Below are 15,857 nucleotides of genomic sequence, written 5' to 3' on the forward strand. Positions count from 1 at the left end.
TAGGCTACTATGGCTATTTGATCATAATGTAGGCCTACCAGAGTGACCTACCATTAAAAACAGTGGAGAAAATGCATCCCATAACATTTTAACATGCAAATAGCTGTTCTATCATTCAGTCTACAGTAACAGCCAATGTGTGGTGTTCAATGTAGGCTACATACCATTAGATTAACATGCAGGCCTTGACAATAACCTTTATCACACAGACAAGGAGGTGACTGAAAATGTTGTTGGTTTGTTTGATGCAAGAAACTACTTTGCAAAATAAAATACATTATTATTCCCATACCATTACTACAGAGAATCAGACACATTATTATTCCCATACCATTACTACAGAGAATCAGACACATTATTATTCCCATACCATTACTACAGAGAATCAGACACATTATTATTCCCATACCATTACTACAGAGAATCAGACACATTATTATTCCCATACCATTACTACAGAGAATCAGACACATTATTATTCCCATACCATTACTACAGAGAATCAGACACATTATTATTCCCATACCATTACTACAGAGAATCAGACACATTATTATTCCCATACCATTACTACAGAGAATCAGACACATTATTATTCCCATACCATTACTACAGAGAATCAGACACATTATTATTCCCATACCATTACTACAGAGAATCAGACACATTATACTCCCCTCTGCCTACTGCCAAAAAATACAACATTTCCCCTTTAAGACTGGTTCTCCTTTGGGTGGTGGACCATTCTTGATACACACGGGAAACGATTGAGCGTGAAAAACCCAGTGGAAGCTACTGAGGAGATAAAGGTTCATAATAATGGTTGGAACGGAGCAAATGGAGACCATGTGTTTGATACCAGTCCACTGATGCCGCTCCAGCCATTATCACAAGCCCGTCCTCCCCAATTAAGGTGCCACCAACCTCCTGTGCGCCTGGCACCATACCCCACCATACCCTGCTCAAAGGCACTTTTCTTACCCATTCACCCTCTGAGTGGCGCGTATACACAATCCATGTGTCAATTGCCTCAAGGCTTAAAAATCCTTATTTAACCTGTCTCCTCCCCTACACTGATGGAAGTGGATTTGGAAGTAACATTTTTCTATTTAGAAAAAACGCTCTTATCCAGAGCCACTTACAGGAGCAGTTAGGGTTAGGTGCCTTGCTCAAGAGAACACCGACATATTTATCACCTTGTCAACTCTGGGATTTGAACCAGCAAACTTTCTTGCCCAACCATAGCTACCTTAACCACTTGGATACCTGTCATTCATTCTTTCCTTTACACAGATCAGTCGTCCTGGTCCCTTTGCAGAAAAACAGCCCCAAAGCATGATGTTTCCACCCCCATGCTTCCCAGTAGGTATGGTGTTCTTTGGATGCAACTCAGCATTCTTTGTCCTCCAAACACGACGAGTTGAGTTTTTACCAAAAAGTTATATTTTGGTTTCATCTGACCATTTGACATTCTCCCAATCTTCTTCTGGATCATCCAAATGCTCTCTAGCAAACTTCAGACGGGCCTGGACATGTACTGGCTTAAGCAGGGGCACACGTCTGGCACTGCAGGATTTGAGTCCCTGGCGGCGTAGTGTGTTACTGATGGTAGACTTTGTTACTTTGGTCCCAGCTCTCTGCAGGTCATTCACTAGGTCCCCCCGTGTGGTTCTGGGATTTTTGCTCACCGTTCTTGTGATCATTTTGACCCCACGGTGTGAGATCTTGCGTGGAGCCCCAGATCGAGGGAGATTATCAGTGGTCTTGTATGTCTTCCATTTCCTAATAATTGCTCCCACAGTTGATTTCTTCAAACCAAGCTGCTTACCTATTGCAGATTCAGTCTTCCCAGCCTGGTGCAGGTCTACAATTTTGTTTCTGATGTCCTTTGACAGCTCTTTGGTCTTGGCCATAGTGGAGTTTGGAGTGTGACTGTTTGAGGTTGTGGACAGGTGTATTTTATACTGATAACAAGTTCAAACAGGTGCCATTAATACAGGTACCGGGTGGAGGACAGAGGAGCCTCTTAAAGAAGAAGTTACAGGTCTGTGAGAGCCAGAAATCTTGTTTGTTTGTAGGTGACCATTTTCCACCATAATTTACAAATAAATTCATTAAAAATCTTACAATGTGTACCTATGATGAAAATTACAGGCCTCTCTCATCTTTTTAAGTGGGAGAACTTGCACAATTGGTGGCTGACTAAATACATTTTTTGCCCCACTGTATGTGATGTAGATAATAAACTATTTTAAATAGTCTATTGCAAGGGTTATAGTCTTGTGGGGAAGGAATTTATCAAAGTTTTAATTAGAACATTATAAGACAAAGGACAATAGAACAAACTTTCATGTGGCCAAAATCTTAGCTTTCAATGATTCGTTGGCTTTATAAGGAGATCTGTTCATCCTAAAAAAATTGTTAGCCAAAGAGCAGCTCATTCACATTCATTACGGCCAATGTTCTAGGAGGAGGACACAGAGAAATACTAGGTTATATAACCAAATAATCTTGAGCGATAGTAAATTGTTCTCTGTAAAGCCAAAATGTAAGCTAATCAAAATCATTTGGCATAAACAAGAAATGGGAAAATGATATTTTTCTTCGTTTTTTTTACAACTAGTTGGTGAACCAAGACATGATGTTAAAACAAATGAAAATCATCTGCAAAGAAAGAGATTGTATATTAAAAGCTGCGCTGTGTCCAGTTTGTTAAAATACGGTTGTAGTTCGTGGCACTCCTCACAACTAACAGAGTTGACAAATGTTTATTTTCATAGAACTATAAGTGTAATGCATGCTTAGTGTATTCCAGGGCAGTAGTTATCATTCCACACACTTAAAAGGAAGACAGGACAGGATGGACATGCTTTCTCTTATAAGGCTTGGCTCAGGCTCTGGCGAGGCCCCCAGGGCTCTTTATAAACACACTACACTTGCAGCAGCTACAGTCTGTGTGACTCTGGACACAGTCACTGCTACATTCCATGGATTCACAGGGCTGATATAATACCTCATGTATGTATGTATACTTGTTCATGAAGCTTGCCAAATTTTGAATACTGCTGGAATGGGTGTTTGGAAATGTCTCGCCATGGGTTTGAGTATGATGCTGTTAACATCCTGCTCGGCTTTAATTTGATTCCTGCGCGGGTCACATTTACTGAACTGACTTACTGTTTGCCGTAAGTCAGTTTGTATACAAAGTGTCTACTTAATGACCATGTTATGAATAGAAAAGGAAGGAAGGGCTGGTATTGCCTAAGAGTGATGGTCCTGCTTCACGTGTACTGAACATGGATGTGTTAAAGTAACTCCAAGTCAGTTTGTTGGTAGAAAAAGAGTGATGCTAACAATGTTCTACTTATGAAAGGTAAAGGACGGCTGTGTCACCGTGTCTTGCCTTGTTGTAGTCCTGTTCCAGTCTGGAGTCGCACCCGACCCCCTGCTTGAACTTGTTCACCTTCAGCTTCATCTGTCTGGTCCTCTCCTCCACATCCATAGCACCTAAGGAGCAGAGTGGTCAGTGGAGGTCATACTCAGGAATAGGGAAATCCTGGTTGGAAGACTCCCAGAATCACAAGGGAATCATCCGTTATCCTCCAACCAGGATTTCTGGAAAACCTGGGAATTTTGCAACGCTACTCAGGAATAGTCTTTTGAAATGTTTTGGGGGTTCTGGTATAAAGCACTGACTGAAAAAGTCCTCAAGATATCAGCATAAAAAAAGGTTTCTACTTTGATTTAGGAATCCCGCATTACTATGATCCAAAGACTTATTCGGGTATCATTTTCACACGACAATGTTATTGTATAAAAGTGCTGCATGCAGCGTTCAGAGTTAGTTCACCCAGACACCAACAGTCCATGATGTCACATAGAGCTGGCAAAATGAACAGTAGGAAAACACAAACAACAACTTGGTAGAAATATTCCATTTCATAATGAAGGGGTTCACTTGGAGTTTACATGAAGGGATTGAATGAAAAGTGTCAGTTATTCTGTGTCAAAATCTCAGACATGCTCTGTTAGGTCTGGAGCCCTAACTTTACTATACAACCTCTTTGCCATAGTTTATTTTACTGAATGAATTATTCATCATATTTCTTGCAAGCAGCTACCAACCTCCCAGAGTTCACATAGGCTTTGGGGGCTAAATGTGACTGTCCACATGCCACAGTGAGCATGTCAGGTCAGTCAGGTCTGTTAGGTCAGTCAGTCAGTCTGTAGTGTGGGGAGTATTCAGATCAGAGGAACCCTATTCCCTATATAGTGTTCCCAATGTGGCTCCGGTCCAACAGAATACACTCGACTAGGGAATGGGGAAGGTGCCATTTGGGACGGCCTCACTTCGTGATGTCAGGCAGACTACAGTAACTCTAGCCGTCTTACCTACATCACCATTCTCTGGACACACTTTCAGTCTCTCTACTTTAGATTTGTATGATGGCGGTGGGGAGAGGAAGCACAGGCGCATGAGAGAAAGAAAACACAAAAACAAAGAGCAAATGAATGTAGAAAGATAATAGATGAGACTAAATGAAGACCTCCAGGTATGATGGGAAATGAAAGGACAGCCTCCATGTTAGTTTTTCTGCAACATGTGAATATGATTTCCTGTCCATCAGCTTTATATGACAGTTCATGAGATACGATCTTATGTTGTAGAACAACAGAATGAGATGCACTTTCTGCCATCTTGGTGGCATATCAGGATTCCTAGGTTCTATTTGTACAACATGCCTCAATTAAATGTTGTCAGGGTTGAATATAGCCGAACAACAGACATGTTACAATGAACACAGTTGACATGTATGACCATGCATGCTTACATGTAAGCAAGCACACACAAACTGAGTCAAATCCATCCCCTCCCCCCAAAAAACATCTCCAACAAGCTCAATCAGCAGGGAAGAATGGACATGAGAAAGCAGGAGTAGGCGGGATGAAGAAGAGGAGGAATGAGGAAGATGAGAAGGAGGTAAAAAGGGGAGGCATACAGAAGAAGGAGGGACAGACCTGAGCTGGTCCAACCTGGTGAGTCCGTGTCTTCTGGGGTCACATGACAAAACACAGACACAGACAGAGGACAGGAGATGGGAGTGAGAGGGGTGACACCATGGACAGGAAGTGATATCACTGTGGAGGACCCTCCTTCACAGTGGCCGCCGCACAGATCGGGTGGGGGTCAGAGTGAGGGGGGGGGGGGCATGATGGACAGGGGGTGGCACAAAACGACAACAACAACAAGCACAGAGCACAACAACACAAACAAAATCATACACCACAACAAAGAAAGATCACACCAACACAAATTGCACTAATGGACAGCCAAGGAGAAAAGTGAAGAGAAGAGAAGGGTGCAGGCCGGGAGCGGCTGGACTAAAAGACCTGTAGTGTTATTGAAAAACAAAGAGGGGGAAAGGTGAGCTGCTGTGTACTGTCCAGAGGAAAGAGAGCTGAAACAGTCAAGTAGACGTTAAGGATGGGAGGAAGAGCGTTGGAGCTGACAAAGCAGACAGAAACCCTAAAAGACTTGAGGTAGAAGAGAGGCGGTGGGGGAGCCACTTGAGTCAGGGACTAATAGTCTACTGTGGAGAGACGGACAGACAGACAGACAGCCTGGAACATAATCAACCAAAAGCAGGCAGAGAGGCGGCGGTAGGTACAAAACAGAAAGCTACCAGTACCACAACTTTTCTTTCTTTCTTTCTTTCTCTTTCTTTCTTTCTTTCTTTCTTTCTTTCTTTCTTTCTCTTTCTTTCTTTCTTTCTTTCTTTCTCTTTCTTTCTTTCTTTCTTTCTCTTTCTTTCTTTCTTTCTTTCTTTCTCTTTCTTTCTTTCTTTCTTTCTTTCTCTTTCTTTCTTTCTTTCTTTCTTTCTTTCTTTCTTTCTTTCTCTTTCTTTCTTTCTTTCTCTTTCTTTCTTTCTTTCTTTCTTTCTTTCTTTCTCTTTCTTTCTTTCTTTCTTTCTTTCTCTTTCTTTCTTTCTTTCTCTTTCTTTCTTTCTTTCTTTCTTTCTTTCAGAAACCTTGTTGTTGTGATTGAGGCTGAGGCACAGAGAGAGTAGGCCCACCAATACCCCTGGGAATGAACAGGTTACACAACAGAGAGAGCTGGGATCGACTAGCAGCCGCTCTCCTCTCCAGAGCCTCTGTTAGCCTCCAATTAACAACCATCTCCCCCTACTCCAGTACATAATCCCACTCCTATTCCGCCACTGTGTCTTGGGAGGAAAACAGAATGTGCTTAGGTTTTGATGAGCTGTGCTTTCATCAGCCTTTCATTAATCATCCCCTGCCGTGTGCAAATCATCTTGCATAATGGAACCAAGAGAGAGAGAGAGAGAGAGATGGAGCACTCACTCCTCCTGGCTCATCTGTGGCTTCACGCAAGCATAGTGATACACTTACTGTATGTTATGCATGTAATGGTGTTGTATTTTCATGGGATTTTGGAAGATACAGTACCCCATTGTGGGCTAAAAGAGATCCAAATAAACAAGGGAACAAACTGTGGCTTCACACAGCCATAGTGATTCTGCTAACTATGACAGGGCAAGCTGTGGTGGGGGTGGTTAGCGCAAAGACCATCTTCACTGAAGTGACACTGTCCACTCCTGGATGTGTGCCCACCTACCCCCCTACTGTTCCTCTTGCCCCCTTCTTGTATGCTTCCATGTTGAAGGTGTCCCCCTAGGAGACCACAACAAACCACAGCTGCAGCTATACGAGTTGTTGACTGCATCCCAAATGGCACCCTAATCCCTACGTGGTGTACTATGTACAGTGCCTTGTAAAAGTATTCATCCCCCTTGGCGTTTTTCCTATTTTGTAGCATTACAACCTGTAATTTAAATGTATTTTTATTTGGAGTTCATGTAATGGACATACACAAAATAGTGAAATTTAAAAAATAACTTGTTCCAAACAATTATAAAAAATGAAAAATGGAAAAGTGGTGTGTGCATATGTATTCACCCCCTTTGCTATGAAGCCCCTAAATAAGATCTGGTGCAACCAATTACCTTCAGAAGTCACATAATTAGTTAAATAAAGTCCACCTGTGTGCAATCTAAGCGTCACATGATCTCAGTATACTGTATATACACCTGTTCTGAAAGGCCCCAGAGTCTGCAACACCACTAAGCAAGGGGCACCACCAAGCAAGCAGCACCATGAAGACCAAGGAGCTCTCCAAACAAGTCAGGGACAAAGTTGTGGAGAAGTCCAGATCAGGGTTGGGTTATAAAAAAATATCAGAAACTTTGAACATCCCACGGAGCAGCATAAAATCCATTTTTTTTAAATGGAAAGAATATGGCACCACAACAAACCTTTCAAGAGAGGGCCGCCCACCAAAACACACGGACCAGGCAAGGAGGGCATTAATCAGAGAGGCAATAAAGAGACCAAAGACAACGCTGAAGGAGCTATAGGACCATAGGACCACTTTAAACTGTACACTCCACAGAGCTGGGCTTTACGGAAGAGTGGCCAGAAAAAAAACATTGCTTAAAGAAATAAATAAGCAAACACGTTTGGTGTTCACCAAATGGCATGTGGGAGACTCCCCAAACATATGGAAGAAGGTACTCTGGTCAGATGAGACTAAAACTGAGCTTTTTGGCCATCAAGGAAAACGCTATGTCTGGCGCAAACCCAACACCTATCATCACCCTGAGAACAGCATCCCCACATTGAAGCATGGTGGTGGCAGCATCAGGTTGTGGGGATGTTTGTCATCGGCAGGGACTGGGAAACTGGTCAGAATTGAAGGAATGATGGATGGCGCTCAACACAAGGAAAACCTTGAGGGAAACCTGTTTCAGTCTTCCAGAGATTTGAGACTGGGACAGAGATTCACCTTGCAGCAGGACAATGACCCTAAGCAAACTGCTAAAGCAACACTCAAGTGGTTTAAGGGGAAACATTTAAATGTCTTGGAATGGCCTAGTCAAAGCCCAGACCTCAATCCAATTGAGAATCTGTGGTATGACTTAAATATTCCTGTACACCAGCAGAACCCATCCAACTTGAAGGAGCTGGAGCAGTTTTGCCTTGAAGAATGGCCAAAAATGCCAGTGGCTGGATGTACCAAGCTTATAGAGACATACCCCAAGAGACTTGCTACCAAAGGTGGCTCTACAAAGTATTGACTTTGGGAGGGTGAATAGTTATGCACATTCAAGTTTGTTTTTTTGTCTTATTTCTTGTTTGTTTCATGATAAAATATATTTTGCATCTTCAAAGTGGAAGGCATGTTGTGTAAATCAAATGATACAACCCCCCCAAAAATATATTTTAATTCCAGGTTGTAAGGCAACAAAATAGGAAAAATGCCAAGGGGGTGAATACTTTCGCAAGCCACTGTAGTGAAAAGGGTGCCATGTGGGACAGAGCCGATGTGTAAGGCCAGGTGACGAGACTCTAATTATTGGCCTTAATATGTAACACACTGTAGTCAACATCTGCAGTTAGGTCAATTACGTCTTCATTAAGTTGAATAATTAAGAGAGGCATGAATAAAACAACACTGTGTGACATCTGCCTTGTTCAGCTTTGATCTGATCCCATCACCGTGCCAACTCACCTCACCTCATTGTCAAGTCAAGAGATACCCACTGTAGCTGAACAAAGCGAGCAGGCAATTTTTGGCTCGTCATCAACAGCATGGTACAAGTTGTAGGTCAATGCTTGTCATCAACAGCATGCTACAACAGCATGGTAAAAGTCCTAGGTGAACTCATCAATGGCGTACCTTACATAACACAAATAAACTCTGTTTAAATAATCCTCTATCTAGTGAAATGCATTAGTTGACGCACACCCAAACATTTTGGCGAGGCGCTGACTAACGGAATAGTAAGATTATGTAACAAAATATAGATAGTCATAAAATAATCATCCTTGTTTTGTTCATCTTGAATCATATTGTCCAAACACTGACCAGTGCTTGTTGAAAGGGGTGAAAGAGTCATCACCTGACAGCATGAGCATACTGGCACACAGAGTTGAGTTGTACAATACCTCTGACAGCATGAGCATACTGACCCACAGAGTTTTACAATACCTCTGACAGTATGGACATACTGACACACAGAGTTGAGTTGTACAATGCCTCTGACAGCATGAGCATACTGACCCACAGAGTTGAGTTGTTCAATACCTCTGACAGTATGAGCATACTGACCCACAGAGTTTTAAAATACCTCTAACAGTATGAGCATACTGACCCACAGAGTTGTACAATACCTCTGACAGTATGAACATACTGACCCACAGAGTTTTACCATACCTCTGACAGCATGAGCATACTGACCCACAGAGTTTTACCATACCTCTGACAGGATGAGCATACTGACACACAGAGTTTTACAATACCTCTGACAGCATGAGCATACTGACCCACAGAGTTGTACAATACCTCTGACAGTATGAGCATACTGACCCACAGAGTTATACAATACCTCTGACAGTATGAGCATACTGACCCACAGAGTTTTACCATACCTCTGACAGCATGAGCATACTGAACCACAGAGTTTTACAATACCTCTGACAGTACGGGCAAACTGACACACAGAGTTTTACAATACCTCTGACAGTATGAGCATACTGACCCACAGAGTTATACAATACCTCAGACAGTATGAGCATACTGACCCACAGAGTTATACAATACCTCTGACAGTATGGGCATACTGACCCACAGAGTTTTACAATACCTCTGACAGTACGGGCATACTGACCCACAGAGTTTTACAATACCTCTGACTGCATGAGCATACTTACCCACAGAGTTATACAATACCTCTGACAGTATGGGCATACTGACCCACAGAGTTTTACAATACCTCTGACAGTACGGGCATACTGACCCACAGAGTTTTACAATACCTCTGACAGCATGAGCATACTTACCCACAGAGTTTTACAATACCTCTGACAGCATGAGCAGACTGACCCACAGAGTTTTACAATACCTCTGACAGTACGGGCATACTGACCCACAGAGTTTTACAATACCTCTGACAGTACGGGCATACTGACCCACAGAGTTATACAATACCGCTGACAGCATGAGCATACTGACCCACAGAGTTTTACAATACCCCTGACAGTACGGGCATACTGACCCACAGAGTTTTACAATACCTCTGACAGTACAGGCATACTGACCCACAGAGTTTTACAATACCTCTGACAGTACGGGCATACTGACCCACAGAGTTATACAATACCTCTGACAGAATGAGCATACTGACCCACAGAGTTTTACAATACCTCTGATAGCATGAGCATACTGACCCACAGAGTTATACAATACCTCTGACAGTACGGGCATACTGACCCACAGAGTTTTACAATACCTCTGACAGTACAGGCATACTGACCCACAGAGTTTTACAATACCTCTGACAGTACGGGCATACTGACCCACAGAGTTATACAATACCTCTGACAGAATGAGCATACTGACCCACAGAGTTTTACAATACCTCTGATAGCATGAGCATACTGACCCACAGAGTTATACAATACCTCTGACAGTATGGGCATACTGACCCACAGACTTTTACAATACCTCTGACAGCATGAGCATACTGACCCACAGAGTTATACAATACCTCTGACAGTACGGGCATACTGACCCACAGAGTTTTACAATACCTCTGACAGCATGAGCATACTGACCCACAGAGTTTTACAATACCTCTGATAGCATGAGCATACTGACACACAGAGTTTTACAATACCTCTGATAGCATGAGCATACTGACACACAGAGTTTTACAATACGTCTGACAGCATGAGCATACTGACCCACAGAGTTGTACAATACCTCTGACAGTACGGGCATACTGACCCACAGAGTTGTACAATGCCTCTGACAGCATGAGCATACTGACCCACAGAGTTGAGTTGTACAATGCCTCTGACAGTATGAGCATACTGACCCACAGAGTTGAGTTGTTCAATACCTCTGACAGTATGAGCATACTGACCCACAGAGTTGTACAATACCTCTGACAGTATGAGCATACTGACCCACAGAGTTTTACAATACCTCTGATAGCATGAGCATACTGACCCACAGAGTTATACAATACCTCTGACAGTACGGGCATACTGACCCACAGAGTTTTACAATACCTCCTACAGCATGAGCATACTGACCCACAGAGTTATACAATACCTCTGACAGTACGGGCATACTGACCCACAGAGTTTTACAATACCTCTGACAGCATGAGCATACTGACACACAGAGTTATACAATACCTCTGACAGCATGAGCATACTGACCCACAGAGTTTTACAATACCTCTGACAGCATGAGCATACTGACACACAGAGTTGTACAATACCTCTGACAGTACTGGCATACTGACCCACAGAGTTGTACAATGCCTCTGACAGCATGAGCATACTGACCCACAGAGTTGAGTTGTACAATGCCTCTGACAGTATGAGCATACTGACCCACAGAGTTGAGTTGTTCAATACCTCTGACAGTATGACCATACTGACCCACCCCACAGAGTTGAGTTGTTCAATACCTCTGACAGTATGAGCATACTGACCCACAGAGTTGTGCAATACCTCTGACAGTATGAGCATACTGACCCACAGAGTTCTACAATACCTCTGACAGTACGGGCATACTGACACACAGAGTTTTACAATACCTCTGACAGTACGGGCATACTGACCCACAGAGTTTTACAATACCTCTGACAGCATGAGCATACTGACACACAGAGTTTTACAATACGTCTGACAGCATGAGCATACTGACCCACAGAGTTGTACAATACCTCTGACAGTACTGGCATACTGACCCACAGAGTTGTACAATGCCTCTGACAGCATGAGCATACTGACCCACAGAGTTGAGTTGTACAATGCCTCTGACAGTATGAGCATACTGACCCACAGAGTTGAGTTGTTCAATACCTCTGACAGTATGACCATACTGACCCACCCCACAGAGTTGAGTTGTTCAATACCTCTGACAGTATGAGCATACTGACCCACAGAGTTGTACAATACCTCTGACAGTATGAGCATACTGACCCACAGAGTTCTACAATACCTCTGACAGTACGGGCATACTGACACACAGAGTTTTACAATACCTCTGACAGTACGGGCATACTGACCCACAGAGTTTTACAATACCTCTGACAGTACGGGCATACTGACCCACAGAGTTTTACCCTACCTCTGACAGCATGAGCATACTGACCCACAGAGTTTTACAATACCTCTGACAGTACGGGCATACTGACCCACAGAGTTTTACAATACCTCTGACAGTATGAGCATACTGACCCACAGAGTTATACAATACCTCAGACAGTACGATCATACTGACCCACAGAGTTATACAATACCTCTGACAGTACGGGCATACTGACCCACAGAGTTATACAATACCTCTGACAGCATGAGCATACTGACCCACAGAGTTTTACAATACCTCTGACAGTATGGGCATACTGACCCACATAGTTTTACAATACCTCTGACAGCATGAGCATACTGACCCACAGAGTTTTACCATACCTCTGACAGGATGAGCATACTGACCCACAGAGTTATACAATACCTCTGACAGTACGGGCATACTGACCCACAGAGTTTTACAATACCTCTGACAGCATGAGCATACTGACACACAGAGTTATACAATACCTCTGACAGCATGAGCATACTGACCCACAGAGTTGTACAATACCTCTGACAGTATGAGCATACTGACCCACAGAGTTTTACAATACGTCTGACAGCATGAGCATACTGACCCACAGAGTTGTACAATACCTCTGACAGTACTGGCATACTGACCCACAGAGTTGTACAATGCCTCTGACAGCATGAGCATACTGACCCACAGAGTTGAGTTGTACAATGCCTCTGACAGTATGAGCATACTGACCCACAGAGTTGAGTTTTACAATACCTCTGACAGTATGAGCATACTGACCCACAGAGTTGTACAATACCTCTGACAGTATGAGCATACTGACCCACAGAGTTCTACAATACCTCTGACAGTACGGGCATACTGACACACAGAGTTTTACAATACCTCTGACAGTACGGGCATACTGACCCACAGAGTTTTACAATACCTCTGACAGTACGGGCATACTGACCCACAGAGTTATACAATACCTCTGACAGTATGACTGCAAACATTCTATGAATCATAGTTGAATCATGATGGCTTCAGCAGAAAACATATTCATTGATTTCAGCATATTGCTGCAGTCACATGTCATGCTTTCACAAAGTAGTGGGTGTATCATAATCTGTGCACTACAGAGAGAGAGAGAGAGAGACAGGGAGAGAGACAGAGAGAGACAGGGAGAGAGAGACAGGGAGAGAGGGAGAGAGAGAGAGAGACAGAGAGAGACAGAGAGAGACAGGGAGAGAGACAGAGACAGAGAGAGACAGGGAGAGAGAGACAGAGAGAGGGAGAGAGAGAGACAGAGAGAGGCAGAGAGAGACAGGGAGCGAGAGACAGACAGAGAGAGAGAGAGAGAGACAGGGAGAGAGAGACAGAGACAGAGAGAGAGACAGGGAGAGAGAGAGAGAGACAGAGAAAGAGACAGAGAGAGAAAGAGAGATATAGATAGCAAGAGAGAGACAGACAGAGAGACAGAGATAGCAAGAGAGACAGAAAGAGATAGCAAGAGAGAGACAGAGAGACAGAGAGAGAGAAAGAGAGAGAGACAGAGATAGAGATAGACTAACATTGAAGCTTCATTAAAGCTGAAGTCATTAACTACTACCCTCACTGAGCTACAGTTCAGTAAAGACCACAACACAACACTACAATCCATGGCAAGCAAACTGGTGATAACTAAGAAACTACACCAAGTAAAACAGTCAGTATGCAACTCTTAATTCCAATGTGTCCCAGTGTCCTGGTAGCATGGTGCATTTTATCAAGGTGTTAGCTAATGGATTCATGATGTATCAGTTAGCCGGTCTACTTTCATTCAGCAGTAAGAGAAGCTCTAATGACTATGATCATGGATAACACTTTCAGTGATGCTCATCTTATCTACCTCAAAATGATCTTCAATCAAGTTAATTGTCTCCAGAGGGCCTATATACAATTTCCATTGACACAACTCTTCCAGAAATCCGTCCCTCACGCCCACTCAGTCACATAATAAGGGTTCATAATTGATCTACATGTAATTCTTCCATACATGGAGATGTACATGTACATACGTGTTTCCAAGGATACTCAACAAGATAATTGAGAAACAAACATTCACAGCTGATTTGCCTGGCAACACTCTTTTACATGTAAATCTACAGCCCAGACAAGAAACCATAAATTATAGAGATTAATTAGACATGTTTAAAAGAAACTAAAATGTCAGTTTTCAGAGACCCGACCACAAAACAAACTCAGCAAACCACTTACCAAACCAAATCAAACACTACCATGCTGCACTGCATCACTGCACATCACAGAGAGGAGAAGGACAGAGGTCAGAGCCTCTGTGACATTTGGATAAGGATAACCACAGTGAGGGGCCCACAGGGGCCAAGATTAGGTTGAAGTCGTCAGGTCTCCACTCCAAGTGTGTGTCCCAAATGGCACCCTATTCCCTGTATAGTGCAGTACTTTTGACCAGTACTCTATGGGCCCTGGTCAAAAGTAGTACACTACATACTGTAGGAAATAGGGTGCAATTTGGACTGCAGCCCAAGACAAACCTGGCTGTGTTCCTCCCTCAGAAAGAGAACCATTGAGGCCTTTCTGCTGGTCCTCCCATGTCACCTCTGAGGCAGGGCAGGGAGAGACAGACAGACAGACAGGAGGAGCTGTTGACAACACTCACAGTAGAGGGGCATGGAGCTCCTTTCATCAGCAAACAACAACAAACAATGTTCCTGTCAAAGATACTTTGTTGTCTTGTGTACATTTATGGCAATAAAGCGTTTTGAATTGAATTAACCTTTCCTATTTAAACATGTGGGATGGATTTCATCAAGATTCACCATGAGGTGTAATCAAACAGTTGGCAAATTTCTATAACTCTCTCTCTCAATTAATGGTGCTGCACTCAGGAAAACCCTAAGATACCTCACTGACAGTCACCTGGGAGAGAACACAGTTCATCCTGTGGTGAAGAGAGTTATGGTCAGCTATATGGTCAACACTCACAACCCATTATATGGATCATGGGTACAGGGGCATGGGAGGAATCAACGTATATATATTTTTTAATACATTTATTTTTATGGATGGGATACATTGAATGGGTATTAGGAGCCACACAATGTTGTTAAAAAATCTACAGGATAGGCAAAAGAAAAATACAGCTGTATTAATTAATCTGTTTCATTATCATCAATATGTAGACCGTGTTTGCCTGTGTGTCTTCATTGTGAAACGAGGTCGCGACAGGGAAAGGCAGCCAGGTTCAGCACTGCAATCATGGACAGCTCCTTACTAAAGATTATGAATTTTGCGCCATCTGCTGGCCAGTAGTGGTAATGGTCTTCTGAATTGATGGACTATCTTAATTTAACCCTGTTTCTCACAGCAGGAAAATAATTCTGCAGAAACAGGAAATGTAAATTAATGGACATTTTTGTAGGGGTTGACACATCTTTCGTTAGGTCAAATCAAGTCTGACATTTTCAAGTGGAAATTACAAACTTTAGAAGCCTTTTTAAACCTTGAAAAGACTACAATTTGTATTTCCTGCTGTGCAAAGAAATTCTCTGTGATAACAGAGTGATCAAATGAATACAGCAGATCTGTTTTTTGTTGGCCCATTATCAAGAATGATATTTACAAGCTGTTATCGACAGTTTCTCGA

At 42.8% G+C, this 15,857-nt stretch overlaps 1 protein-coding gene across 7 annotated transcripts in view; it reads right to left on the minus strand.

Annotated features, from left to right (window-relative positions):
- Positions 1 to 15,857, minus strand: part of rims2a (regulating synaptic membrane exocytosis 2a) — a 236,513-nt gene that overhangs the window by 44,968 nt on the left and 175,688 nt on the right. For 3 of the 7 annotated variants that reach the window (XM_036971069.1, XM_036971142.1, XM_036971132.1), the window contains 2 exons: positions 5,020 to 5,052; positions 3,404 to 3,507 (listed from right to left, as the gene is read on the minus strand). The exons of the other annotated variants lie outside the window; for them this stretch is intronic. In XM_036971069.1, the coding sequence (XP_036826964.1) occupies positions 3,404 to 3,507; positions 5,020 to 5,052 (137 nt within the window). The remainder of the gene's footprint in view (positions 1 to 3,403; positions 3,508 to 5,019; positions 5,053 to 15,857) is intronic. 7 annotated transcript variants of the gene reach the window in all.

This window comes from Oncorhynchus mykiss, chromosome 3 (assembly GCF_013265735.2).
Source record: "Oncorhynchus mykiss isolate Arlee chromosome 3, USDA_OmykA_1.1, whole genome shotgun sequence".
In the NCBI taxonomy this organism is placed as follows: domain Eukaryota; kingdom Metazoa; phylum Chordata; class Actinopteri; order Salmoniformes; family Salmonidae; genus Oncorhynchus; species Oncorhynchus mykiss.